Here is a 26854-nt window from a genome sequence, read left to right on the forward strand (position 1 = left end):
TTTAGCTTTCATATTTAGGTCTATGATTCAGTTTAAATTTTATGTAAGGTGTGAGGTATGGGCCAAGGTTCTATTTTTCTATTTTGCATATGGAGGCCCAGTTGTTCCAGTACCATCTGTTGAAAGGCTGCTCTTTCTTCATTAAGTCTCCATATGCAAAAAATTTTCAAAAAGAACCTTTACATGTTTGTAGCAGTGCAATTGACCATATGGTCTATTCTGAACAATATGCTAGTCCATTGATCTGTGTTTCTACCTTTTCACCAATACCACTTGATTAGTGTGCCTTTTTTTTTTCCTTTTTCTTTTTTGCAGAGATGGGGGTCTCACCTATTGCCCAGGCTAGTCTCAAATTCCTAGGCTCAAGCAATTCTCCCACCTTCGCCTCCCAAAGTGCTGGAATTACAGATGTAAGCCACTGCACCTGGCCTATAGTAAACCTTGAAATCAGGTTTTCAGTCCTTTGTTCTTCTTTTTCCAAATTACCTTGGCTATTCCAATTCTTTTGAGTCTTCTTATAAATTTTAGTTTCAACTTGTCACTATCTAAATCTGTAGACCTGTAATTTGGGAAGAATTGACACCATAACTGATGAACATGGTATATCTCTCCACTGATTTGGATCTTCATTGATTTCTTTCATCAGTATTTTGTAGTTTTCAGCATACACATCCTACATATATCTTTCTAATTTACACCTAATTATTTCATTTTTGGAGTGCCATTACAAATGGTAGTTTTTTATGCTTTAATGTCCCATTGTTTATTGCTATTACAAAAGTGTAATTGATCTTAGTGTATTTACCCTGGAGCCTGCATCTTTGCTAAACTCACTTCTTAGGAAGTTTTTGGTAGATTTCATGGGATTTTCTACAGTCCTGTTTTCTGTGAACAGTATGTTTTATTTCTTCCTTTCTAATGTGCCTGTCTTTCTTGTTTTTTCTTGCTTTATTGAACCGACCAGGGCTTCAGTGTAATGGTGAACAGAAATGGTTAGAGTGCACACCATGGCCTTCTTTCCAATCGCAGGGGAAAAACATTAGTCCTTCAGCATTGAGCACGATGTCAGCTGAGGGGTTTTGCAGAAGCCCCTTGCCATGCAAAAGATCTCTTACATTTCTAGCTTGTCAAATTTGGGAGTGTTTTGGGGTCATGAGTGAATGTTGAATTTATTTTGTTTCTTGCTTTTTCTGCATAAAATGAACATGAGTTAACTATTAGTTAATACGATGGATTGAATTACACTGATTTTCATAGGTTGAAACAGCCTTGCATTCCTGGGATATAGTCCACTTAAGAGCGATGTATTACACTTTTCATATATTATTGGATTCATTTTGTTGTTTTCTTGAGGAATTTTGCATCTGTATTCCCAAAGGATATTGATCTCTAGTTTTCTAGACCAAGTGTACACGGAGCATCCACCAAGATAAACTATATTCTTGGCCATAAAACAAACTTTAACAAAAGTTTGAAATCCTTAACAAAAGTGTGAGGCCAGGCACAGCAGCTCATGCCTGTCATCCTGATACTTTGGGAGGCTGAGGTGGGAGAATTGCAGGAGGCCAGGAGTTGGAGACCAGCGTGGGCAACACAGCAAGAGCCCTGTCTCTACCAAAAAAACACAGAAAACAAAAACAAAAAAACATGTGTGGTGACTGAGGCATGAGGATTGCTTAGGATTGCTTGAACTCAGGAGGTTGAGACTGCAGTGAGCCGTGATTGCACCACTGCACTAGGTAATAGAGCTAGAGTGCAATGGCACAATCATGGCTCACTGCAGCCTTGACCTGTGGAGTTTAAGCAATCCTCCTGCCTCAGCCACCTGGGTAGCGGGACCATGCCTGGCTAATTTTTTTTTTTTTTTTTTTTTTTGGTAGAAATGGGGTCTTGCTATGTTGCCTAGGCTTGAAATCTTTAAACAATATAACAGAAATCATACAAAATATGCTCTCTGACTATATCAGAATTAAATCGTAATATGCTTTAAAATAAACCATTGGACAAAAAGGAAGTCTCAAGATAAATTGTAAAATGTTTAGAGCTAAATAAAAATGTAAACGTACCAAAATTCACAGGATGCAGCCAAAGTAGTGTTCACAGGAACTATTTATAGCATTACAATGCTCACATTAGAAAATAAAGGTCACGAATAAATAATCTAAGCTTCCACCTTAAAAAACTGAAAAAATAGGCCAGGCGCGGTGGCTCACGCCTATAATCCCAGCACTTTGGGAGGCCGAGGCGGGTGGGTCATGAGGTCAGGAGATCGAGACCATCCTGGCTAACATGCTGAAACCCCATCTCTACTAAAATACAAAAAATTAACCTGGCATGGTGGTGGGCACCTGTAATCCCTGCTACTTAGGAGGCTGAGGCAGGGGAATCACTGGAACCCGGGAGGCAGAGGTTGCAGTGAGCCGAGATTGTGCCACTGCACTCCACCCTGGCGACAGAACGAGACTCTGTCTCAAAAAAAAAAAAAAAAAAGAAACTGAGAAAATAAAAATAAGCCCAAAGCAGAAGAAAGAAAACAATAAAGAACAGAAATTAGTGAACTAGGAAACTGAAAAACAAATTAGTGAAGTAGAAAAAAATAAAACCAAAAGTTCATTCTTTGAAAAAACTAACATTAATAAACTACCTGACCAAGAAAAAGGGAAAACAAGTGACCCATATTAGGAAAGACAGGAAGAATGTGGTAGTGTGACTACAGCCCCACAGGCATGAACGGAAGAGCGTGATAGTGTGACTACAGGCCCCACAGGCATGAAATGAAGAATAAAGGAATACTAGAAAAAACGGAATCACAAATTCGGCAACTGATATAAAATGGACCAATCCCCTGAAGACACAAACTGCTGAAATTAGAAATAGAGAACCCACATAGTCTCTTATTTATTTAAGAAACTGAGTTTCATAGTTTAAAACCTTGCCATTAAGGTTAACTGCAAGAATAGTGCCACTGGGGAGTTCTATCACGTTTTAGGAATAACGCCTGTCCCTACTTTGAGGAAAGCAGTCCTCTGCGTGTGCCCCTTATTGACGGTAGTTTTATTAAAATGCACATACACAAAAGAAGAAAAATAAATGGCCCAGCTTCATGTAAACAGTAGTGTTTATTCAGAAAGCATAAACCCCAGCGCTCTCAGAAGGTTCTTCTGAGATGGACCAGAGGCTCCAATCAGAGCCTTCATGTGCAGGAAGCAATTACAGCATGAAGGAGCAGGTGAGAGCCAGGGAAGGGCCACGTGGGGATCTGAAACTTGAAATGGTCAAAGACCAGACGGCACAAGGCAGCCCGGACAAGACACCCTCAACCCACGTGCACCAAACCCAGCCTCAGCCCCCAGCCCACCCCGAAGGGATGGGGAGGCGGTGGCTTACTGCTCATGACCTCCTGGGGAAGGAGGGAGCTGAGATCAAAATGAAATAAAGAACCTGGTAGTCGCTTCCATATTCACACAAGAAACCTCGTGTCTGAGGGCAAGACAAGCAGGGGCTGCCCCCTGGGACTCCTGAGATCAACATTTCTGAGGCCCTGCCACCTGCCTATCCCTTGTAGGAATTCAAGTCCAAACAGCCAGAGCCTCTGGCAGAGGAGATGGGGGAAACTGAGGTAGCCCTAGGGTCCTCCTCTCAGGTCAAGTTGCCTGGAGACTGTAGCAGCTACGGTTGAGGCTGCTCAGGAAGCACAGAGCCCCCCAGGCAGCAGCTGAAGCTGAAGGCTCCAGGGCCAGGCCATCGGGTCAGGCGTTCAGGAACGCGAAAGCTGACGGCTCTGAGCCAGGAGGCTCTTTGACTGCTGTCCTCTGGGACGATGTTTGGGGGGCTTGGGGAGCATCAAGGCAGGACTCTCCTGCAGCAGCCCCGGCCCCCACCAGGCGGGGGCAGGCCACCAGCTCCATACCAGCAAACAAGGAGTCGCGGCTCCACGCACAGTTGCTGGGGCCTCTCTTTGGGCTGTCTGTGCCCCCTAGGGCCTGTTCAGGTCCCCACCCCCTGCTTTCTGCCAGTCTGGCCTTGGCCTTGCTGGGGTCTCCGCGGGCTGGAATGGGGGAGGCATCCGGGGGTGGGGTGGGCACAGGGCTGGGCGGCATCCCAGATGAGGGAGCAGGGCTCTGGCATGAGACTGCGGTTGAACTCAGAGGCTGGAGGAAGAGTTGGCTCCCAGCAAGAGGCACAGCATCAGTCAGCAGGTCAGATGGGCCTGGGAGGGCGGCTGTGGGGCCAGGCTCGGCTGAGGTGCCCCGGGCAGGGGACAGCTGCCCACAGGAGGCCTCAAAGTGCCTCAGGATCTGAAAGAGGAAGGAAGGAGGAACCAGGGAGGTTCCTATGCAACCCTGGAAATTGGGGGGACCAGGGCCCGCCTCTCCCTAGGGCCTCCTCAGTCCCTCCACTCAGAGGGCAGGGCCAGTTCTGGGCAGGACGCCGGCTGCCAGGAGGGGGCTGGAGCAGTGCACCCAGTTGTCATCCCACTGAGAGCAGCTGCTGGGCTGGTGCTGGCGACAGGGGGCAGGTGTCACACACACACCTCAAATCTTGTTCCTTCACTCACTACTATACCAACGGACACCCTCCCCGTCATAACCCGCCGGGCACTGCTGGAGGGAGTGAACACACGTGGCCCGGCACATCTGCGTGTTTCCAACTGTTGGACGCAGGGTTCTTCCAGCATGCCCCGTTTTAGAAACCCCACTACGAGGTTCGCCTGCGGTGGTGCAAACCCCAGGCTCACTTGTCGCTCTGACTGAAAGGTGAGCTAGATAAGGACGACTTGGGGATGGGTGACTGAGGTCCTGGGTTTCCAGCAGCCAGGGAGAAAACAGGAAGAAAGAAACTGGGGGTGTCCACAGGCAGAGGGAGGGTGCCAGGGCCTGGTAGCAGAGAGAGGCCTCCCAGTGTGATTCCAGCAGCCGCCAGGCAGTTCGGAGTGTTCAAGTGCACAGAGATCAATGGAAGCACTTCTGCCCTCCGGAGCTGAGCATGAGCTGGGCCATGGGTGGCAAACTGCATGTGCAGTCAGGGAGGGCTTCCTGGAAGAGGTGGGTGTGAGCCGAGACACAAGGGCAGGAACATTAAGGCAGAGGAGTTTGGGGGCTTCCAGGAACAGGTAGAGAGAGGCCAGTGTCCCGTGAGTGCTGCGGAGTTGGGGTGGAAGGCAGGAAGGGAGTGGGGAGGTGAGGACCCTGACTCACTGCTGCTCCCTCTGCCAGCGGGACGGGGACTCGGGAGGCGGGTCCGGGAAGGGCTGACCAAGTGCTGGGCAGGGACAGGGTGGCCGTGGACTGCAGTGTATGTCCTGCTGTACCCTTGGACCCCGGTGTGTGTGTGGCACTCTGCAGCTGCCCACCTTGGTGGCCTTGTTGGTCACAGGTCCCGGGCTGCCCATGCTGAGCTCCTGCAGCCGCGGCCGGGTGCGGAGGAGGATGTGCTCCTGGGGAAGGAGGTCGGCGCTCCCCAGGGAGGCGATGGCACACAGGGCCCTCTGTGGACGAAGGGAGGGGACATTAGCACGCATGGGGCAGCAGGTCCATGCCAGGGAGGCCTGTCTGGCCATCTCTCTCCCTATTCTCCCTCCTCCTCAACGACCAGAGTGCCAGGAGGCACCAGGGACAGCTCCACCAGAGCCCTGTCCTTACCGCCTTACACCCCGGCTCCTGAACACCAGAGCCCCTACACCCCAGTTCCCAGACACCAGAGCCCTGTCCTCACCGCCTTATACCCCGGCTCCCGAACACCAGAGCCCCTACACCCCAGTTCCCAGACACCAGAGCCCTGTCCTCACTGCCTTACACCCCGGCTCCCGAACACCACAGCCCTGTCCTCACCGCCTTATACCCCGGCTCCCGAACACCAGAGCCATGTCCTCCCCGGCTCCTGGACAGACCCCAGCGAGAAGCACGTGACCTGCTGCCCCGTTCGCCTTACCTTCATTCCTCTGCATGCCCCCACAACATGCCCACGCGTGTCCACACTTTCATGTGCACGCACACACACATAGGCACATACATACACAACCACACACATGAAGTCATGTACACACGCACACATGCACAGGCATACACACACAGACACACGCACACACACAGGCATGTGCACATGCACAGCCACACACACAGGAATGTTCACATACAGGTGCGCACATACAAGCACACACACGCACACACACACAGGAACGTCTGCACACAGGCATGTGCACACAGTTACGCCCTCCCGCCCGCATGCGCAGCTCACCAGCTGCGTGCACTCACTGGTCCCACGCAGGTGGCAGGTCAGCAGCTGCAGCACAACCTCACAGTTGAGCAGTCCACACCTGCACAGAGGGGACACCTGGGTGGCGAGTGCGGCCCGTCCCCTCCTCCCTTGCCCAGGGTTGGGGCTGGGGCAGAGCCGGGCGGGTCCAGGCGCACTCACGCTTTGATGAAGTGCTGTGCCTCCTCGCGGCTCAGGAAGGCGCGTGGTCCCCGAGTCACAGTCCGCACCAAGCTCAGCTCCTGCTGACAGTCACTCAGGGCTACCACCTCGACCCTGCCAGGGGGAATGGCCGGGTCAAGGGTGAGTTGGGGCCGTGCCCCCACCCCTGCCTCACCCTGGGGAGAACCTGGAGAGCAGGAGCCGCGCTGGGAGGGGGGTGGTGTGGTGGCTCCGAGACCACTCCCGCATACCCAGCAGCTCCCACTCACCTTTCTGCCAGGTCGCCCGGCTCCCGGCTGGCCCCTGAATGGCTGTCGCTGCCAGAATGACTGCCCGAGTCTGAGACCCTGCTCAGGTCACTGTTCTGGGAGGAATTCTGAGAGCTGGGGCTGCTGTCCAGCTCGTCCCAGCCCCCTCCGGCCTGCCCAGGCTGATGCCTCACGGCTGGAGGAAACAGGATGGCCGGTGAGATCCCCAGGGCTTCAGGCCAGCCCCATGCCCACCTCCCGGGGCCCTGGACCAAGGCCTTGGGGACTGAGTCCTGAGCTGAGGATGGGTGGCCACCTTGGCTCCAGCTTCAGCAAACACCAGCCCCAGTGGGCATCTCCTTCCACCTCGGGTCCCGTCCCCTCCTGCTGTGTGGGAGGCCCTGGGATTTGCCTCCATGGCTGCAAAGCCCCAGCGGTGACAGGAAGGAGTGACCCAGACCCCAAGGGGAGGAGCCCTCGCCTCGATACCTCGGGGACCTGGAATAGCCCCGGGGAGTGGGTTCCCCAGGGTTGGGGGACCGTGGCTGGCTGAAGGCATCGTGGCAGGCTGGTAGGTGTCACCCCGCGGCAGGAGCCTCTGGGTACTGGGACTCTCGGGCCCGGGGCGCATGGCGCTGGCCACCACCTCCGCGGCCTTCTGGATGGTGGAGAGGAAGGCTTCGCCTGCCGAGCCTGCACCTGAGGAGAGGGAAATGGGACGGCCGCCCAGTGCGGCCCCCACCCACGTTCTCTGGGAGCGGGGTGCCCGCATGGGCTCCCTGCTCAGCCTTGGGGAGGTCGGGGTACACGCTGCAGGGAGGGAGGCCTCCGGGTGGACCCCAGGCCCTCTGGAAGCTCCCGGTGGACTCCACTTTGGCGTTCCCACGCCCAGTGGCCTGGACACCCAGCTCACAGCAGTTATGCCTCCGTCCCTCTGCTCTGTCCTCTGGGGGTGAGGGTGTCCTAAGGGGCTTGGGCTCGGCCTTGGCTCAGGGAGGTGTGTCCAGGGCTGGGGAGGGGCCGGCCTTTCCCGTGTGAGCTCCCTGTAGAAGGTGCCCCCACACCAAAGTGTCAGCAGGAGCCCCGGGCTGCGTGCAGGACAGTGTGACACAGCCTAACGGTGAGTGGCGAGACACCGCCCGGGGCCTGGCAGCAGGGCACAGCTGGGCCGGGGGCTGGGTCCCAGCTGCAGGCCGTGGTGCCACCTGTGGTTCTTCTGGCGCTAACGAGTAGTTGTCCACTGGCACTGCCCCAGCTTGTAACAGCCCCACACGGGACTGCCCGAGTCACTCACACTACAGCCAGGGGACAGCCCTCAGCCCCTCTCGCAGTGGGACTCCCCCTGCCATGGGGCCCAGCCCTGACTTCTTGCTGGGCCTGGTTTCTCTCGCCTGTCCGTAAAGCAGCCCTGGCCACACCTGCCCCACCCCCACGGCAGCAGTGGGGACAGCCCCAGGAAGGGCTGAGGCCGTGTAGGGGAGGGGACGGGGGGCAACAGCTACCAGGTGGGGCAGCATGGTGCGGCCCCCACCGCCCTCCTCATTCCTGTACCCTGAGATGCCGGGGCCCATGCAGGCCCTTCCCACTCACCCGTGCGGCCATGTTCCTTGCTGTAGCCGAAACCCTGGAGGGTGCTGTGCGGCCTGGCCTGGGAGCCCATGCCTGCAGAGGGTCCTCTGTCAGCGGCAAGTCGGCCCCCACCGTCGGCCCTGCCCATGGGTGGCACAGACGCCGAGGACACTCAGGGAGGCAGAAACCCGGTGCCGGGACTGGACACAGTCCCCTCAGTCACCTACCTGTGGCAGGCGGGTTCCCCAGAGGCTGGGAGGGAGCCAGTGGCAACACGGTGTCCGAGAACAGGGTGCTCCCCAAGTCCTACATGGGGAGGCGGAGGCCCTCAGCGTCCTCATGCCGGGGCCTCCTGTACTCGCCCTGCCACTCGTATCAGCTGTGTTCTGTCCCCCAGAGGCAGGGGTCCCGGGCAGGGGAACTGCAAACCCCCCAGCTGACATCCTGGCCCCAGTCCTGCCCTCTACAGGAGGAAGGGCACCCCGCAGAGCGACACTGCTCCTGGGCTCACCTGCGCGGCCGCCCGAACCTTCTGGTACAAGCTGTTCCCGTGCAGAGGATCTGGGGGCCCCGCAAAAGCTGCAGAACATAAAAGGCAAGTGGGGGGCAGGGCTGAGCCTGGCACCGCTGCTCCCTGCAGAACATGGTGAACTGGGCCCACTCCAGGGTGGCAAGTTCCTGCCACCCGGGCCCTTCTGTCACGGCCACTGGCACGCCTTCCTCCAGGACCCCGCAGAGGCCACACCAGAGCAGACCCTCAGCTCCCCCCACCCATGCCCCACAGAGGCGAGTCTCTCCACGCAACCACCTCGCCTCCCCCAGGGCTGGCAACCCCTGGTGCCTGAGCTGGTGCGGCCTCCCCGCAGCCCACTCTCCCTGCCCCAGGTGCACCAGGGACCCCTCGGAGGCTGCCAGGGCCTGGAGGGAGACACCAGCCTTCTTATCACAGCCTGAAAGCTCCGCCTGGACCCACCCATCCTCAGTCTCAGCCGCCTCGGGCTCCCGTGCCCTGAGAGTTCCTCTCACGGTGAACTGGGACTTCTGTCCTTGAATCTTCCGGCCCCAGAGCCTCCTGAGCCTGCATCTGGAGCCGAGGCATCCTTTCAGGGCTCATGCTGACAGCTGCGCCTCTGAGAACCCCCGGAGAGCCTCAGTCACAGACGAATCCACTCGTGCCCCTTGGCTGCCTGTCGCCACCCTGGCAGGCTGGCCCTGTGATTCGCAGACGACGCCCCTGGCTGTCCCTGGGCCCAGGGTGGCAGCCGCAAGCTGAGTCAGTGGCTGGATAAACTGACCCCCAGCAGCTGCCATCTTCCCGCAGGAGCCCAGGGCACCCACCTGCCACCTCGCGCTGGCCCTCCTCTGTGACAGAGCAGGAGCATCACCGTCTTGGACAAGCCCCTCATTCTAAAGTTCACCTTAACCCAAAACCGCCTAAATCCAAAAGGCATCAGCCTAATGGCTAAAGTCAGCACAACCATAAACTACAAATAACATCTCCAACCAGAAACACTCCAAACTCCTCCCCGACCAGAGACATGCCAGCCCGAGACAACCCTCCTCCGGCCGGGAAGACGCCAGCTTCGAGAAAACCCACCTCCGGGCTAGAAAGATGTCCCAAGATAACCTCCCCTCCTTCCACCCCAGCCGCGAACTTCTCCACACACACACACGTTCCGAGCTCCTGACGAGCCCTCACCCCAAAACCAATACACGCTTCGTCTGTAAGAGAAGGGGCTTCTGACCACAATCGGCTGGGGGCGCCTCTCAGGTTTTAACTAAAGAAAACCTGTCTTGGGCCGGGCGCGGTGGCTCACGCCTGTAATCCCAGCACTTTGGGAGGCCAAGGCAGGCGGATCACGAGGTCAGGAGATCGAGACCATCCTGGCTAACACGGTGAAACCCCGTCTCTACTAAAAATACAAAAAACTAGCCGGGCGAGGTGGTGGCGCCTGTAGTCCCAGCTACTTGGGAGGCTGAGGCAGGAGAATGGCGTGAACCCGGGAGGCGGAGCTTGCAGTGAGCTGAGATCGCGCCACCGCACTCCAGCCTGGGCGACAGACCCAGACTCCATCTCAAAAAAAAAAAAAACAAAAAAACAGAAAACCTGTCTTTAACTGCCAGCTGCGTTTTGTGTTTCTTTCCTCTTTCTGACGCTCTGCGTGCGTGGGGTGGGCCATCCTCACTGCACACTCGCCGCCTGGCGGGGGGCGCCCCGTCTCTCATGTGCAGCATCTGGCGCCCGCCTTCCTCGTGGGGCTGTCGTGACACCTCCCACAGCCTGTGCGTCGCCCAGGGCCAGTGCCCAGGCACGGCAGGCGACAGCCATCATCCACAACTGCCTCTGCACAGGAGAGACTCTAGTGCCAACAAGAACCCAGGGTCTGAAGAACAGCCTTTCCCATCCTCGGGGCCTGCCATGCCCCATCCCCCCACCTGCTGCAGCCCCCACCCCAGGGCGTGTCCCCGAGACCACTGAAGCCACAACGTACATGCACCAACCACAGCCACGGGAGTGGCCTGGGAGCCCGGGGCTCACTGACCCGCTGAATGGTGAGGATAAATGGCTGGTACTGCCTTGGCCCCAAAACTGTGAGGAGCTCTATTAGGATGGCGAGAGCACCCTCACACAGCCGTTCCTTCAGGGGCATCTACCGCCTAAGTCATGTGTCACAACTGTCGATGGTGGCCCAGGGCACTGGCCCCTGAAGGACACCTAGAGCTGCATGCCCACTTGTCACAAAGTGGGGCAACACTGGTTTCGACGCCGGTTTTGGGGTGAGCCGAGTGGATGGACACGCTTAGGGTCTCCATAAGCAAGCAGCGGCACGACAGAGACTCAGTCTCCCTCCCCAGAATTCCCCTCTCAGGGGCTGGGCTGGGGTCCAGACATGGTGTGCCCAGTGACCACCTGGAGCCCCATGGAAGATCTCAGGCCAAGCCCCCACAAGTCCTCATTAGGCAGAGGCACACGGGACTGCCCCCCAGCCTGCGGGGCGGCTCCCCCAGACCCACCTGCTGCCTGGACAGACCGACTGGCCGGGGCCCCGCCTCTCCTGCCTCCCAGTCCCGCCCTCCCATGGCTTCTCTCCGTCTTGGGCTCTGAGGAGCAGCCCTAGAACAAGAACCCACAGCCTGAGGAGAACGTGTGAACAGGCACTGAGTCTGCTACGTGTGGGCACTGGGATGGAGGGAGAAGACCCGCGGGGCACGCAAAGAAACAAACAATGGCAACCGGGGCAGCAAGCACAGGGACAGACGCAACTGAAGGCCCAGGGACACACGGGAGGCACGGAGGACCCAGCGGAGGGAGGGGCAGGGCACGTCAGGGGAGGCCGAGTCGGCCAGCTGGGGTGCGGGTGGGCAGCAGGTGGAGAGGCCAGGGATGGGCCAGGATCAGCAACACGGGGCTTTGACGGGGACCAGGCCCAGGCAAGGGCTCTGGCTGAAGTCTTCCTTCTCAAGCCCGGAGGATTTGCCACCCTCCCGCACTGTCCAAAGCCCCTGTACCTGCAGCTTCCTGGATGAAGGCAGAGTTGCGTTTGAGGATGAGCAGGAAGGAGGAGGAGCCGTGGCTGCACAGATAGAGCAGGATCTTCAGCACCTGGGGAGTGGGGCGGTCAGCAGTGCTGGGCGGGCCGGACACAGGACGCCCAGGGCAGGGCCCAGGGCACCCAAAGGGCACAGAGCTGCTTGCCACCCTGGGCCGCTCATCTGCTCCTCTAGCCTCACCACCATGGGCCAGGCCTCGGGCCTGACCCTTGACCACCCAGGGGCTCACCTTGAGCTTCCCGTGGCCGGAGCTGCTGTGTAGGCGGCTCAGGAGGTACTCCAGCAGGCACTGGCTGCTGCCCGGAGACTCGTGGGAGATTTCTGTGGCACGCTCGGGTTAGGGAAGGGCGAGATGGTGAAGGCTGCGCCGGGCCACAGGGAGACCGGGCCCTGGGACCTCTCAGTCCATGCTCCCTGGAGGCGTCTCCTGCAGGCTCTGCCGTCAGGAGCGCAGCACTTCTCAGGTCTCCTGTGCCATCAGTACTGCAGCCTTCAGACCCCACCCACGGCTGCCTACAATGATAAAGGAGCTGCGGATCCCCCTAGGGACAGCAGAATCCCCGGGAACCCTTCGCACCACTCTGGGCCCTGCCATCTGTTCTTTCCCCCACACGGTATGTCGAGGAAGGATACTAGCAATCTCCTCAAACAGGTAGCCCGGACATGGGACATCATCATCCGATGTCCCCTTCAGAAGAATCGGGAGCTGAAAGGGAACAAGAGCCCCGCTGTGATGAGGTGCCATCTCCCACAGGGGTGGATCCACACCCCTCCAAAGGGGATGGAAACGGCCCACCAATCGCTGTTGACATGGCCGGAGAGAGGCCTGGGAAGGGGTGAGAACCGTGCTACTGGCCACAGGGAGGCTGCAGCAGGGTCCTCTGTCAACAGTCAGGGATGAACAGCCTTGGAGAAGAGGCAAATCAGTGGCGGTTCTCCACGGAGGAGCTGTGCCACTTGGGTTACGATGGGACACAGCCCCCAGCCTCCCTGCACTTACCAGCACGTAAGGCTATTTGAAAGTACCTCTCCTGTCCCTACCTACTGACTAGCAAAGCCAAACAAGGCCCAGGCAAGCCCTTTTCCACGAAGGGGACTATGAATGGTTCCACCTCCCAACAGCCCGGATGGGCAGAGTGACAGCCGCTCAGCCTGACTGGCTCCATCGCTCCCCAAGAACCGACCGATGTCGTGTGTTTTATGTTCGCTAACAGCAGATGTACTTATTTGTTTCATGCTGACTTACTGGCACAAAGATGTAGAGCTTATAGGGATGAAAACTGGAACCACCCATTTTTGCATTATTCAGTTTCAGGACAGAACAGAGTTCAAGAGTATTTAAGAGGACAAGCATGGGACCGACCACGTGAGGTGCTGAAGCCTTTCAGTTGGAAGCGCGGAGATCTAGTGACAACACACGCAAACGTGGACCTGAAGTGTTTCCCGAGGCTGTGGACACACATCACTGACACTATTTGCCCACCAAGCCCTAAGGGGAGCTAGACAGGTTTGCAGGTGACAGCTGACAACGTCAGAACGCAGTACACAACGACTCTGTCCAAACCTTGCACTGAGAGCTTTGACCAACCCTAGCGTGGCTTCCGGCAGCCCAAGGCCGCGCCCTGGGCCCACCCAGCCCCCTCTGAGGTCCCCCCCAGGAAAGCTGAGGGCTGACAAAAGAGGGCAGTTTGCTCAGGACGACATCTGGGAACTGGCCCGGCCTCTCCTTCTCAGAGCGTTTACTAAGAGGGGCTTACAACGGTGTGTCCTTCCCTGTCCCTTCGAAATGTCTGTGTTCTCTGCAACCCAGGGGTGCCTCTCCAGGACCGGAGTCCTCTGAAAAGCCACCGTTAGGGAGGACGGCGGGCGGCCAGCCCACCTGGGCGCCGGCAGCACGGACACAGCGGCTCCACGTCCACTGGGTCCGCCGCTCCTTCCCTCCTGTCGGAGCCCACTGAATGCTGGCCGAGGCCTGTTCGTTCCCCCAGGGTCTGGCTGTGCCCATCGCCCTTGCGCTCGGTGGGTCCGGCTTGGGAGGCCCCGGGACGGCGCGGCGGGCGGGCAGCTCAGGGGCGTCGGCGCGGGCGAAGGGGCCGGGAGCAGCTACCCGGCGCGGAGACGCAAGGTCAACGGCTCAAGCCCGGGGCGAATCCGGGGAACGCGGCGTTCGAGAGAAGCCGTGGGGCCGGGGCCCGGGCGGACCGCCCTCACTCACCCGGTGTAGAAAGCTCAGGCGGTCCCGTAGCGGCGGCGCGGCAGCCATGATCCAAGTCCCCTCCCGGTCTGCCCCGCTTCCGCCAGGCCCGGGTTCTCCAATCACTGCGCGGGTCTGGCTCCGCCGGCCAATCCCTCGCGGTGGGGCGGGCCCTGAGGTTGGCTTCGTAAACAATTTGAGCCTAGGCCAATCCGAAGTCCCAGGGCACAGACAGACTAGGACAAGAGCCAATTGCAGGGGCTCTGGCCAATTAAGAAGTACAGGAAAGGTTATGGGCGGAAGCGCCGACCTATCAAGCTGTTTGACACCGGAAGAGGCTGGACCTAAGATGACGGCGCCCAGGGGCGCTGGGAACAGCCACTCATGTCTGTGAACGGAGCTGTGTGGGGCCGCGTGCGAAGCCGCCTCCGCGCCTTCCCCGAGCGGCTGGCCGCCTGCGGGGCCGAGGTGAGGAGCCGCGGGCAGGCCAGTGCTGCTGGACAGGAGGAGCAGCGCGGGGAGGTGACTGGGAGGGAGGGCGGTGACGGGATCAAGGGACCCCATGACCCGCGCCCATCCCCTCCGCAGGCCGCGGCGTACGGCAGGTGCGTGCAGGCCTCCACGGCCCCAGGCGGCAGCCTGAGCAAGGACCTCTGCGCGCGGGAGTTCGAGGCCCTGCGGAGCTGCTTCGCCGCCGCGGTAGGTGGGCGCGGGCCCCTCCTAGCCCTTCCCCTCCAAGATCCAGGGGGCCCCAGCTTTCCTTTGCTTTCCCGTTGGTTCAAGGTTTGAGCGCCTGCCGCGTACTTTAGACGTCGGCTGACCAAACCACCGAGCCACGGACGAGCCCGCGAAACCTCGGCCGTCCCGGGTTTGTCCCTGCGTGTTTGTAAACCGGGACTGGCACCAACCTCAGAAAGGATGGGAAATGTGTGCACTAAAGCGCCTGGTAAAACGCGTAAGCTTTCGTGTTAGCACTGCCGCCGAGGGGTGTCAGGCCAGGATCGACCCAACACAGGACTCCCAGAAAGTGCCCAGCACCTTCCGGGTCTTCATCTCCCTTCACTTGCAGCCCGCCCCGTGCAGCTGCAGTGGTGGATTCCTTCAGCACCTGTCCTGCCGGGCACCCCCAGCCACCCTCACAACTGGCGCCATAGGGGTTCTTGCCCGTGGGGGCTTTAAGTCATTCTGAGGCTGGTTCCCTAAGTGTCAGCCTCTCTGGGTACCACCTCAGTGTATCTGGGGTAGGCCGTGATGCCAGTGCTGACTCTTGTTTACTGGGAGCTATTAATCCGCAGATTTGGACCAGAGAAAGGGTAGTTGAACAAGAGCTCCATGGCCTTCATAGCTACCCGGCCCTAGCAGCCTTGGATCCAGGGGTGGGTAACTCATCAGAAGTTGCACTTTTGCCGGGTATGGTGGCGCATGCCTGTAACCCTACCACTTTGGGAGGCTGAGGTGGGTGAATTGCTTCAGCCTAGAAGTTTGAGACCAGCCTGGGCAACATACGGAGACCCCGTCTCTACAAAAAAAAAAAAAAAAAAAAGTTAGCCGGGCCTGGTGATGTAGTCCCAGCTACTTGGGAGGCTGAGGTGGAAGATCACTTGAACCTGGGAGGTGGAGGTTGTAGTGAGCCGAGATTGCGCCACCGTACTCCAGCCTGGGCGACAAAGCAAGACTGCATCTCAAAAAAAAAAAAAAACTTGGGGGGCTCCTGCTTTCCCTTTATGAGAGCTTGGGTCCCAGTGTGGCATCTGGTGGGGGCTCAGAGGAGGGTGCAGCGGTGAGTTCCATGACAGTGTCATGAGGCCCTTGTCCCATGGACAAGTGACACAGAGAACTGGCCCATGGGGCCCAGGCTCCAACCAGTCGAGCCCCCACCACATGCCGGCACCACGTTCTCTGTAAGGTATTTGTGTAGAACACGACATTTAGTGTGGTAGCTTTCTTTTGAGCCATATCTAACTTGGAAGCAAGCCATTCAGACAAAACACTTTATCTTGCAGGCCAAGAAGACACTGGAGCGAGGCTGTTAGGAGGGACTCTGAGCTTCACACCTGACTGCTGCCGTGGGTGCGGTGCCCTCGTCCTGATGGCCCCTGGTGGCACACATTGAATGCCTAGGGCAGAAAGGAAGTGGGAATGGCGAAGATGTGACGTTCCTGGGTGTTAGATCCTGTGTTTCTTCTTCTTAACAAGTTGAGGCGTCGGTAGAGCAGGAATTGGTTTTCCAGTGTTGTGTCTGTAAATCTGAGTTAGAATAAGACGTAATGGAAGCCACGATAAAGACTCCGTTAAGTCCTGCAGCCTGGGGCTTACTGTGTGCAGACTGTGACATGTGGGTCTTGGCCTCTCCGAGGTGGAATGGGGCCCAAAGCCTGTCCCCCAAAACTGGAAGGGCTGGGACTTGGGGACACCCTGCCTCAAGGTCCCCATTTTAAAACATTCTCGGCCGGGTGCGGTGACTCAAGCCTGTGATCCCAGCACTTTGGGAGGCCGAGACGGGCGGATCACAAGGTCAGGAGATCGAGACCATCCTGGCTAACATGGTGAAACCCCGTCTCTACTTAAAAAATACAAAAAACTAGCCGGGCGAGGTGGTGGGCGCCTGTAGTCCCAGCTACTCGGGAGGCTGAGGCAGGAGAATGGCGTGAACCCGGGAGGCGGAGCTTGCAGTGAGCCGAGATTGCGCCACTGCACTCCAGCCTGGGCGACAGAGCGAGACTCCGTCTCAAAAAAAAAAAAAAAAACATTCTCACTAAGGTATTTAATGTGAATCTGGTGAAGCCTGCAGATCTCGCTGTGGGTATACAGCACACACCAAAGACAAGGACATCAGCACCACAAGGGGACATTCCATGGGGCAGGGTCCTCGCAGGAGGCTTTCCTGGACACGGGGCAGGACGGGGGCTCTTCACAAAAGGGCCTGAGTCTCCGAGAGGGGCCTGTGTAGAGCACCAGCAGCCACTGCCCCTCCTGTGTGGGGTTGGTCACCCCCCTCAGCAGCCCAGGTACTTCACTGATGGCACCTGCCCTCCCGTTCCCCCTCCCTGTCACATCACTTGACCTAAAACTAAGGTGAGAAGGGTCACATCCTGATGCTGCCCAGGCACTTGTTGACCTTGAGACCTGGGAGTCCGTGGGGCCTGAGCGCCACCTGCAGGGCGTGGCGGGGACTGCTTTGAGAGCCCCCTGCGCGGGCTGTGGAGGTCGCACTGTCATGGGGCTGCAACCTGCACCTGCCCCCAGGCCCGTGCTAGCAGCTGACCCTGTGGGCCTCTGAGGTCTGTTCCTCCATGTTTCCTCCTACAGATGCTACCCCAGAATTAGCCTGGCTTCCCCTAAGGGTCAAATGCCCTGCGGTCTGATCTGGGTGGTGAGTCTGCAGGAGCCAGGCCAGAGCGCTGGATTTTGTCCCAAGGGCCAGGATAGTGTCACATCTTGGGAACCACAGAAATCCAGACCAGACTGCTGGGGTGAAGCCACCACAGCCCATCCGTGCACAGGCCAGAGACTCACATCCTGTGCTGGCATGACCCACCTGACCCGCCTCCCCAGCATGCACGGCCAGCTGCCCCCACCCTGCCTTCCTCCTCACGTGTGCCCAGCACTCATCCACGAGCGAGCCTCACTGCACAAACGTCCTTTTCTTAGCCCTGTCACGCCCTCTCCTCCGTTCTCTGGCAATTCATTGGCAGAGCTTCCTGCATCTTCTCCCTCCAGATCCAGCCTCCTGTCCCGCCCACAGACCTGTCTTCCCAGCACTCCCCCTTGCTGTCCTTCACCCCGTGTGTGAGGTGGTGACAGACCTGCCAGATTTTCTGTGGCCCAGCGTGGCCCACACCTCCAAACTCAGCTCTCAGACCTCCTGGGGCCACCGTCTTTTCTGCCACTCCAAATTTCCTTTTTCCTTCCAAACCTTCCTCCACTTTTGCTCTGCCCTTCCTCCCTGAGTGACAGCTCAGGAAGCTGGGGGGGAGTGGGGGAGGGGCGGGGAGCAGGCAAAGGGAAGGGGGAGGGGTTCTGCTGTTTCTGCACCGCAGGGACAGTACAGAGCTCTACTTGAGGTGCACTTGGGCCGTCCTGCTGCCCTAACAAAGCCCTGAGACTGGGTGATTTACAAAGAACAGCCTGATTTCTCACAGCTCTGCAGGCTGCAAAGCCTGAGATCCAGCCACTGGCACTGGTGTCTGGGGAGGGCCTTTGTGTCGTGTCCTCATGCTGGAGAAGGCGGAGGGGCAAGAGAGCAAATGACCTGCATGCTGCGTGCAGCCTCTTTTATAAGGCTTTTTTTTTTTTTTGGAGACAGAGTCTCACTCTGTTGCCCAGGCTGGAGTGCAGTGGCACAATCTTGGCTCACTGCAAGCTCTGCCTCCCAGGTTCACGCCCTTCTCCTGCCTCAGCACCCCAAGTAGCTGGGACTACAGGCGCCCGCCACCACGCCCAGCTCATTTTTTGTATTTTTAGTAGAGACGGGGTTTCACTGTGTTAGCCAGGATGGTCTCGATCTCCTGACCTTGTGATCCACCCACCTCAGCCTCCCAAAGTGCTGGGATTACAGGCGTGAGCCACCGCGCCCAGTCCTTTTATAAGGCTTTTAATCCTAGGAGCGAGGAAGGAGCCCTCAGCCTAGTCACCTGTTGATACTATCACTTGGGCAACTCCTGGATTTTGGAGGGGACACGTTCAAACCACAGCAAATGCCTTGGCTCTCAGGCGATGCCGGAAGTTCTCTGAGGGCTGAGCCCCACTCAATCTGTCCCTCGGCCAGTGTGCTGTGCAAGTCTGTCCCGCACAGAAGTACCACCGGCAACGGGACGGCACTATCCCTGCGGCCCTGCTCTGGAACTGAGGCCCCCAGAGGCAGGCTCCACGGCCCAGTGACCTGCACCAGGACTGACCAGACAGGAGCAGCCTGTGGTCCGTCAGAAAGCGCAGCCCGGCCCCAGGGCCCCTCTGTGTCATTCTGAGAAGCCCCACCCCGGGGTCTGCCAGGCTTTTGGGGAAGGAAGTTTCTCTTTCCTTCCCTGAGGGGCTGCCACCTGGGCTGGGGGTGGGCAGGAATAAGGAAGTGTGCATGGGGGCGGGTGACCCTGCCTGTGGCTGGGGGTGTAGGGACTCCGGGGTGCAGCGGGATGGGCAGCAGCAGAGGCACGGCGGTCACGGATGCCTCTGTGTGTCGGCCGAGGGCGGCCCGCTCCAACAGCAGCCATCTCAGCAGAAAGCGGGGAGGGTGGAACCACCTCCAAAGAAAAAGAAAACTGGGTCATGGCAAGATATTTGGGGAAATCCAGCCAGAATGAAAATCTCACTGTGAGCAATTTAACAAATGGAGTTCCAATCTGAGGGGAACGTCCAGAAGGCGTTTTACCACTGAGCCGTGGTTCATTTGGAACTGTTTTTAATTGAGACTGAAAGACAGAAATGGCCAGGACTGAACCCCCTTGGCGGGGTACCTCCCAACTGCTGAGCAGTGCCCCTGGCCCTGCAGCCTCCTCCCAGCCCCCGGGACTCCGCAGGCGTCACCACTCAGCCTCCAGAAGCTTCCCTCTAGTTAATTTCCAGTCTTCAGGCCGGGCGCGGTGGCTCAAGCCTATAATCCTAGCACTTTGGGAGGCTGAGGTGGGTGGATCACAAGGTCAGGAGTTTGAGCCCAGCCTGGCCAACATGGTGAATCCCGGTCTCTACTAAAAATACAAAAAAAAATAAAATAAAATTAGCTGGACATGGTGGCACTTGCCTGTAGTCCCAGATACTAGGGAGGCTGAGGCAAGAGAATTGCTTGAACCCGGGAAGCAGAGGTTGCAGTGAGCTGAGATTGCGCCACTGCACTCCAGCCTGGGCGACAGAGTGAGACTCTGTCTCAGAAGAAAAAAAATTTCAGTCTTCAGGCTGCCCAGTGACATCCTTCAAGGTAAGAAACTACAATAAAAAGCCAAAGGATATCAAAAGGTGCAGGTGGAAGACACCGCCAGAGGCCGAGGCCGGGCCCTCCGTGCAGAGACCCTTCACCAACATGGGCCCCCCAGACCCCTTCGTGGCAGGGTCGGGGCACAAACTCCCCAGAGGACGAGCCGACACAGACTCAGGGAAGCAGTCCCCATCCACACGTGCTTGGACACAGCAGCACCTCCTCTCTCCCGCCAGGCAAGAGGGCTGTGGAGCTTGTCCTGGACACGGGGCAGCATGCATGTCGGCCTGGCCCTGGGGGCTGGACAACCTCCTGGCACCAGGCGGGTCTCTGCCTGCTCACAGGGTCTCTCTGGGGCTGTGCTGCGTCTCGTGTCCAGTCACTGCGATGCTAGATGTTCAGGTCATGGCACTGTTCCCTCGTGACCTCTGGCCTCTACTTTATACATGTGGAATCCTGAGCTGGCCTCAGACTTTCAGTCACTCCCCCAACTTCACTAATCAGGTATCAGTGGTGTTTTTTACTTTAAAAAAAAAAAAGCCACAACTGGATTTTGCAAAACACAGACCATGGAGGGCTGGGCCAACCAAGAGGAGTGTCCCTGGATGCCCCACTCGCGAGTCCGGCCCCTGCTCCCTGCGCTTCCCGGACACCAAACAGCACCCACTGAGGCTGGGCGAAGGCAAAAGTGTTTATTCAAAACTTCCTGCCACACTGTGGGAAACATCAGTAAACAGTTATAATTCCGAGTCGCTGCAAGTTTGGGGTTGGACGCTGGCTCTCACGGTAGCCTGTGCTGGGACCATCAGCAGCCATGTGCACCTCCACGCACGGCCGAGCTCAACCTGAAGACCACGCGTGCTGCCTGGCAGAAGCAGGAGGCCTGACCGCAGACGCAGCGGCTCCCAGCCTGAGCCTGGGCGTGCACCGGCCGGCTCGCAGCGGAGGCCATGTCTCCTCACAGACTGGAGTGAGCTCAGAGTCTAGAGGTTAGAGGACCTCAGACTAAGAGCTGCAACAGAACGACAGCAAGAACATTCTGGAAACAATGCCACAGTGAATCTTTTATACTCACTCACACTTGGTGAGGGCCTCAGACGTGAAACCCTGGAGATAGATGAGTGTGACCTCCAGAGTTCGGCTGGGACGCGGCTGAGAAAGACCTGCTGCTGGCCGGGGAAGACAGTGGCTGGCGTGGCCCTCATGGCCAGCAGGTGCTAGGACTCCTCCAGAGCCCCGGGCGCCTGTCTAAGCTGCCGGCTGTGGACCACCTGCAGAGCTCCCCCCGCAGCCTGACGGAGCTGGGCATCCAAGGCGCCACGGAGGTTGTTCACCTGGACATCAGGCAGGGAGTTAAGGCCAATGATGACCCCGTCCCTTGGGGCCAGCTCGCCCTCTGCATGAGGGTTAAGGTCCCGCCGTCGCCTCCGGAGGTCAGAGCCAGCCTGCAGTTTCAGGTCCCGGTTAGGCTTGGCATTGTCCGGCCTCTGGCCCCCCGGGACAGCTCGTTTGGGCCCCAGCTCTGGCTCTGGCCTCTGCCTGGGCTCCTGGACAGCAGCGTCCTCCCTGCCTCTCGGCTGCTCGTGGGACACAGGCACATGGTCCCCGCCGTGGGCCTCCTTTCTCATCTCCAGGTGACCGCCATGGTCCCGCCGGTGGCCCTGCTGTCCGTCCTGCTCGCCGTCAGAGATGACCCGCGGTTCCGGCTGGTGGACCACAGCCTGGGGCTGTGCAGCCACTCCTCCCGCCCTGCCGGGCAGGTCCAGGTCCGCTGCAAGGCCCAGGTCTCGGCTCATCTGCTTGGGCTCCATGCGAGCGTCTCCCGTCTCTGCTCCTGGCTCTGCCACAAGCCAGTTGGCTTCCTTCAGAATGCCGGTGCCAGTGGCTGCCACCTCCTTCCCAGGTTTTTTCCTGTCTTGGGAACCACCGCCAGTAATGTCCTGACTTTGCCTGGGGAATTCCTCTGCAAGGTGCTCCTCTGGACCCCTGGCTTCCCTGGCGGGGTCTGGCACGGGCACCTGCTCTGGGCCCTTGGGGAGCCCCTTCACCGTGCCAGCTGCCCCGGGGGCGGCATCCTTCTGGCCATCTCTCGGCTTGGCCTGGGCTGCCCGAGGCTCTGTGTCAGGGCCGCCAGCAGGGTCTCTGCCTGCAGGCCCCTCAGGGTGCTCCAGGGAATGTTGGTTAAGGTCCTGGGATGGAGCGGGGCGGCCCCCGGGAGCTTTGAGGACATGGTCCAAAGGCAGGGGAGGCAGATTCTCCACCGTCTCCCTGGCCTTGCCTTCGGGGGCCTCCTGGCCTCTGGGCACCGCCGCCCCGGGCTCTGGATGCACCTCCACTGCAAAGGAAGTCGGCCATCAACTGAGCCACAGCACTGAACACAGGCTGCCAGTGGGGGCCCAAAAGAACAAGCAACACTGGGCACTGGGAACCAAACCCACACTCACCCTCAGGACTTGAGGCCACCGAGGCTCAGACCCAGCCGCATGATGACGGCAGGAGACCCCCTGCCTGGCCCCACCCCACTCCATCCGCCGGCCCAGCCTACCCTGCCTGGGCTTGTCCTCCTCATCCTCCTGCCTCTGCTGGTGGATCTCCTTGTGCTGCTCCTCGATCACCGCCAGCAGCTTCTCCTGCTGGTCCAGCAAGCGCTTTTGCTGCACCTGCTGTTCTTTGATCACCTGAAGCAGGACGGCATGGTCCAGCATCTCTGCCCTGCCAGCCTCTGGGTTTGGAAAGAACACAGTCAGAGGGTGCCGGGGCTGCTCATGCATCCTGCTGGGCCAAGACTGCACCCACAGCAAGACAACACACAGGTCACCTGCAGGGAGTGCGCCCGAACACTGGCCACTGGTGACACTCGTCATGACCGTGACCATGAAGCCCGGACAGCGCAGTGAGACACGCAGGTCCGAGGGCCCGGGAGAGGCTGTGCCCTGACTGCCCCTGGAAGCCCACCCGGGACGGCCTCTCCCACCAGCCAGCCACTCTGCTGCATCAGTTCTCCCACTGGCTGTGCCACAGCCGCACCCGGCAGGACCCCAGCAAGCCTGCTTGTTGTCCATGAAAATGAGTGTCCAGAGCAACACGGAGTCAAAAGGAATGTGCCAGAATGTCAGAGATGGTTATCTGGGCTGGGTGGGTTTTTCTTTTTTTTCCACTTTACACATTCAGTTGTTCTAGGACAAATATGTAAGAAAATAAGCCTGGGCACGGAGGCTCATGCCTGTAATCCCAGCAATTTGGGAGGCCGAGGCAGGCAGATCGCCTGAGCCCAGGAGGTAGAGACCAGCCTGGGAAACATAGCAAGATCCCCATCTCCACACACACACACAAAACATAAAAATAAAAATTATCAGGGTGTGGTGACAGGCGTCTGTACTCCCAGCTACTCGGGAGGCAGAGCCCAGGAGGTTGAGGCTGCAGTGAGCTGTGATCACACCACTGCACTCCAGCCTGGGCAACAAAGCGAGACCCTGTCTCAAAAAAGAAAAAAAGAAAAGAAAAACTGTAAGCTATGTTTTGAAAAGAACATTGGTACTTTTAGAAAGTTTCCTCCGAGATGAGAATTTTAAAAACAAACAAAAGCTGTCTTCTTTTAAGGGGAGCATGGGAGCTGGAGCGTCAGTGAGGCCCCGGCCAGCCGTCCTGACCACTGCTCCTGAACACCATCTGCTGTGGAAATTCTGGGCAGGTCCTGCGTGATGGGGAGCCCTGGTGCGCCCAGCGTTAAGAGCTGGTGCCGGCAGCAAGGGCCAGAGGACAGGCCTGCCCGGGTTACAGCTGGCGCACACTTGCTGCAGGGCCAGGCCTGCCCGGGTTACAGCTGGCACACACTTGCTGCAGGAGCACCTGGTCCGACTCGCTTCAGCACTGGCCAGTTATTTGTTGCAAGCGGCCGTGAATTATGTAATTTTTAAAACACATTTTCAAATTATTATAGGAAGCTTTGAAAAATGGCGGGTTAGGGCTGTGAGGCATAAAAGTTCAAACCAGGAGCAAGAAGGATGTTTTGCGAGTAGTGAGAGCAGGTATCTCAGGGAGGGCCCCTGCATGCCAGACATAGACTGATGCGCCGGCCCAGCCTCCCCAGTGACACCATGACCAGCCAGAGAAGCGCAGGGTCAGCATTCTCCCAGGAACGCAGCCCTGGGCCTCGCCCAGACCCCTGCATGTGGGGGACAGGGCCGGCTCCAAGGAGATCAGGGCCATAGGGCTGGCCCTCGAGCGGCAGCCCCTGCTCCCTGCCAGCACCCCGGGCCAGATGCCTGCCTGCAGGAAAAGGCCATGACAGGCAGAGCAGGTCTCCTGCAAACCTCCTTTCACATGAGGAAGTGCAGGCAGCAGACCAGCCACCTTGGCCATGGGCCACGCTCTCACCCTGGGTGCTGCAGGGCTCAACCACGGAATCGTCAACAGTACAAGGACAAGATCCCACGTGCCAGTGACACCTCCCCGTACTCCAGGACAGGGTTCCGAAAGGGCAGGCACCACGGCCTCACTTGCTCCCCGAAGGACTAGCCCTGGGCCTGGTGCTGGGAAGAGGAGTAAAGATGAGGAGACAGAAGGGAGGAGGGGGAGGGGGAGGAGAGAGAAAGAGAGGAGGAGGGAGAAGAAGGAAGGCGAGGGAAGGGGAGGACAAGAGAGGAGGAAAGAGGAGGGAGGAGGAGGAAAGAGGGAAGAGGAGGGGTAAGGAGGGAAGAGGAGGGAGAAGGAGGGAGGGAAGAGGAGGGAGAAGGAGGGAGGGAAGAGGAGGGAGAAGGCGGGAGGGAAGAGGAGGGAGAAGAGGGAGAAGGGAGAAGGAGGGAAGAGGAGGGAGTAGGGAGAAGGAGGGAAGGAGGAGGAGGGAGGGAAGAGGAGGGAGGAGAAGAAGAAGAAGGGGAAAAAAGAGGGGGAGGGGGAGGGAGGAAGGAGCCTTGCCACGTCCAGCCAGAAGCCACATGGGACACATGTGAAGCACTGTTCCTACAGCCAGAGCCCACCAACACCACAGGGACCGGACTGCAGAAGGCACAGAGCCACCCACCTATTGAGACCCACACAGATCTCTCAAGGCGGCCCATGAGGCAGCAGCGCAGGCAGCGCCCCGCCTCGGCTGGTGCCCTAAGCAGCCTGCCCCCTGATGACAGGCAAGGCCACAGCAGGGCTGAGGAGGACCACGGCATTTGTAACACAAGGGAGCAGAGTGGGCATCGGGACCCCGCCTGAGGGCTGCGGCTGAGCCTGGGTCTGGGGCCTGACACGTGTCCCCATGCAGGGCTGTCCTGGGACAGGTGTGCCGCCGAGGGGCTGCGCTCAGGTCTGAGGCCCTCCAGGCGCGCTCTTTACTTCAGCATACTCCTTTGGGTTCGTACCTGCTACTATCTTTTTAATCTCAGCTGTTCGTCCCGTTGAGAGGCATACGGAAGGAAGGCAGAATAGGAAACCGTGAAAAGTCTTTTTCAGAAAGAAGAAAATCAAAAGAATCAAACAGGTTCAGATAACAGAGCATAGGAATTGGAACCAAAAAATACGGCCTGCCTAAAACCTCAGACAAAATTCCACACGTGCGAACTTCTGAAGCAGCTCAGAGCTCCGGAAGCCCAGGGGCACCTTTCGGCTCTGTCTTCCGCGCTGCAGATGCAAGGAGGGTGAGCTGTACCCGTGAGAAGCCAGGCCGCAGCCACTGGGACATGGCTGTCCTGAGGCCACTGGGACACGGCTGCTGCACCCGCCCTCCCTCGGACCGGCTGTCCTGAGGCCACAGGGCAAGAGGCGCGGGCAGGAAGTGCGTGTCTTACGAACGCCCTGGGAGGTGCCCGCGCCAAGGCTGGCCCAGAGCTCCCACATCTGCTCCCAGGGGCTTGGCCCAGGAGGCTGGAGCGGCTGTGCCCTTTGACCCCCATACAGATCCCTGGAACAGACCTTCTCAATGCTGGGGCACACGTGGACGCCACATGGGGCAGGGCTGACCACCCTGAGAGAAGGCTTGGACGTTGCCACCAAATGTACCTGACTTTTGGCAAGCGGGGGCTCAGCCACACACCCTCAGAGGGCGAGTGGACCCCCAGCCTGGGAGAGGACATGGCACAGAAGCCTGTCCCCAGCAGGCCCACAGGGGGGGCTGCTGCCACCCAACTGCGTGAGGTCACAAGGAGGGGCCACAAAAGCCAACAGCTGGGACCCAAGGGGCAGGAAGTTTGGAGGAGGAGTCACAGTAAGTTTTATTCTCAGGAGAGCAAAGGCATGAGGAGCCTTCCTGGAGGGACAGGTGACAGATCCCTGCCGATGAACACAGCCGAGCTCCGAGGGCCGAGGGTGTGCGAGCAGCGCTCTGGGCTGGGGCTCTGCTAGGACCAGGGTGGGTGCAGCCACCCGCAAGCCGGGTCCCCTCGGGGCACAGCCTTAAAATAAACCTCCACATCTGGGTGCAGGCACGCCCACACCTGCCTGGCTTTAAATACTGCGAGTGTTAGAACTGCTAACAAACCTGCTTTAAAATGAGACAAAATGGTAATCACAAGCCAGGTGACAACGCTGCAGGTGTTTTAAAGGGGAGTAAGGGAGATAAAACGCTCCCAGGGATGGATACAACGTTCCCAGAAAGCAAGCTGCTGATGGGAAGGGAGCAGAAAGCTATCCGAGGGGTCTGCTTAGCAGACGGCTGGAAAGAGAAGGGTGCCTGACAGGGCTCCCTAGGATGACCTGGGCATCCCCCCAGGGCTGGGGGAGGGGCTGCTGCTCCCTGGGCCTGAGGCGGGCAGCTGTGGGGCCAAGGCCTTACCTTCCAGCTGGCTGGCCGCCTGGTCTCCGCCCGCTCGCTCCACGTCCCTCTGCTCGCGAGGCTCAGGCGGCAGCCCAGCACCCGGAGCCGGCTTCTCCGCTGGGAGGGGAGGCTTCCCACCTGCACACACGGTGAAGACTCAGGAGGTTTTGCAGGAAAGTCAAGGGAGGATGGGGGGGGGACAGAAGGCAAGGGAGGGACAAAAG

The 26854-nt window shown here is 58.5% G+C and overlaps 3 protein-coding genes and 1 long non-coding RNA gene across 6 annotated transcripts in view; 2 read left to right on the forward strand and 2 right to left on the reverse strand.

The window, feature by feature from the left end:
- Nucleotides 1-3095: 3095 nt before the first annotated feature.
- On the reverse strand, nt 3096-14101 carry TEPSIN (TEPSIN, adaptor related protein complex 4 accessory protein). Of its 2 annotated transcripts, XM_025363637.1 has the most exons (13): nt 14002-14101; nt 12420-12492; nt 12016-12107; nt 11745-11838; nt 8746-8813; nt 8462-8540; nt 8256-8327; nt 7155-7358; nt 6687-6861; nt 6418-6531; nt 6238-6316; nt 5354-5488; nt 3096-4298 (listed from the first exon to the last, which is right to left on the reverse strand). In XM_025363637.1, exons 1-13 carry the CDS (start codon nt 14047-14049, stop codon nt 3750-3752), a joined length of 1782 nt encoding a protein of 593 aa, XP_025219422.1. In that variant the 5' UTR covers nt 14050-14101; the 3' UTR covers nt 3096-3749. The 2 variants fall into 2 exon arrangements, with proteins under 2 accessions (XP_025219422.1, XP_025219423.1); XM_025363638.1 differs by lacking the exon at nt 7155-7358.
- A 142-nt stretch (nt 14102-14243) lies between these two features.
- On the forward strand, nt 14244-16283 carry LOC112609391 (NADH dehydrogenase [ubiquinone] 1 alpha subcomplex assembly factor 8). The gene is made up of 3 exons (XM_025362052.1): nt 14244-14448; nt 14569-14679; nt 15984-16283. The coding sequence occupies exons 1-3, from the start codon at nt 14365-14367 to the stop codon at nt 16011-16013; spliced, it is 225 nt and encodes a 74-aa protein (XP_025217837.1). The 5' UTR covers nt 14244-14364; the 3' UTR covers nt 16014-16283.
- Nucleotides 14612-16150, forward strand: LOC112609392. Its single transcript, XR_003116196.1, has 2 exons — nt 14612-14935; nt 15984-16150. It is a non-coding gene; the product is annotated as an uncharacterized LOC112609392 (long non-coding RNA).
- A 4277-nt stretch (nt 16284-20560) lies between the features above and the next one.
- SLC38A10 (solute carrier family 38 member 10) overlaps nt 20561-26854 on the reverse strand; it is a 52102-nt gene continuing 45808 nt past the window's right edge. Inside the window, exons 14-17 of one of the 2 annotated variants that reach the window (XM_025362345.1) lie at nt 26649-26768; nt 25240-25263; nt 22434-22610; nt 20562-22223 (exon numbers count right to left, since the gene is read on the reverse strand). In XM_025362345.1, the coding sequence (XP_025218130.1) occupies nt 21106-22223; nt 22434-22610; nt 25240-25263; nt 26649-26768 (1439 nt within the window). In that variant the 3' untranslated portion in view covers nt 20562-21105. Of the gene's footprint in view, nt 22224-22433; nt 22611-25239; nt 25264-26648; nt 26769-26854 lie in introns of both variants that reach the window. The other variant, XM_025362346.1, reaches the window with a different exon arrangement.

This window comes from Theropithecus gelada, chromosome 16 (assembly GCF_003255815.1).
Source record: "Theropithecus gelada isolate Dixy chromosome 16, Tgel_1.0, whole genome shotgun sequence".
In the NCBI taxonomy this organism is placed as follows: domain Eukaryota; kingdom Metazoa; phylum Chordata; class Mammalia; order Primates; family Cercopithecidae; genus Theropithecus; species Theropithecus gelada.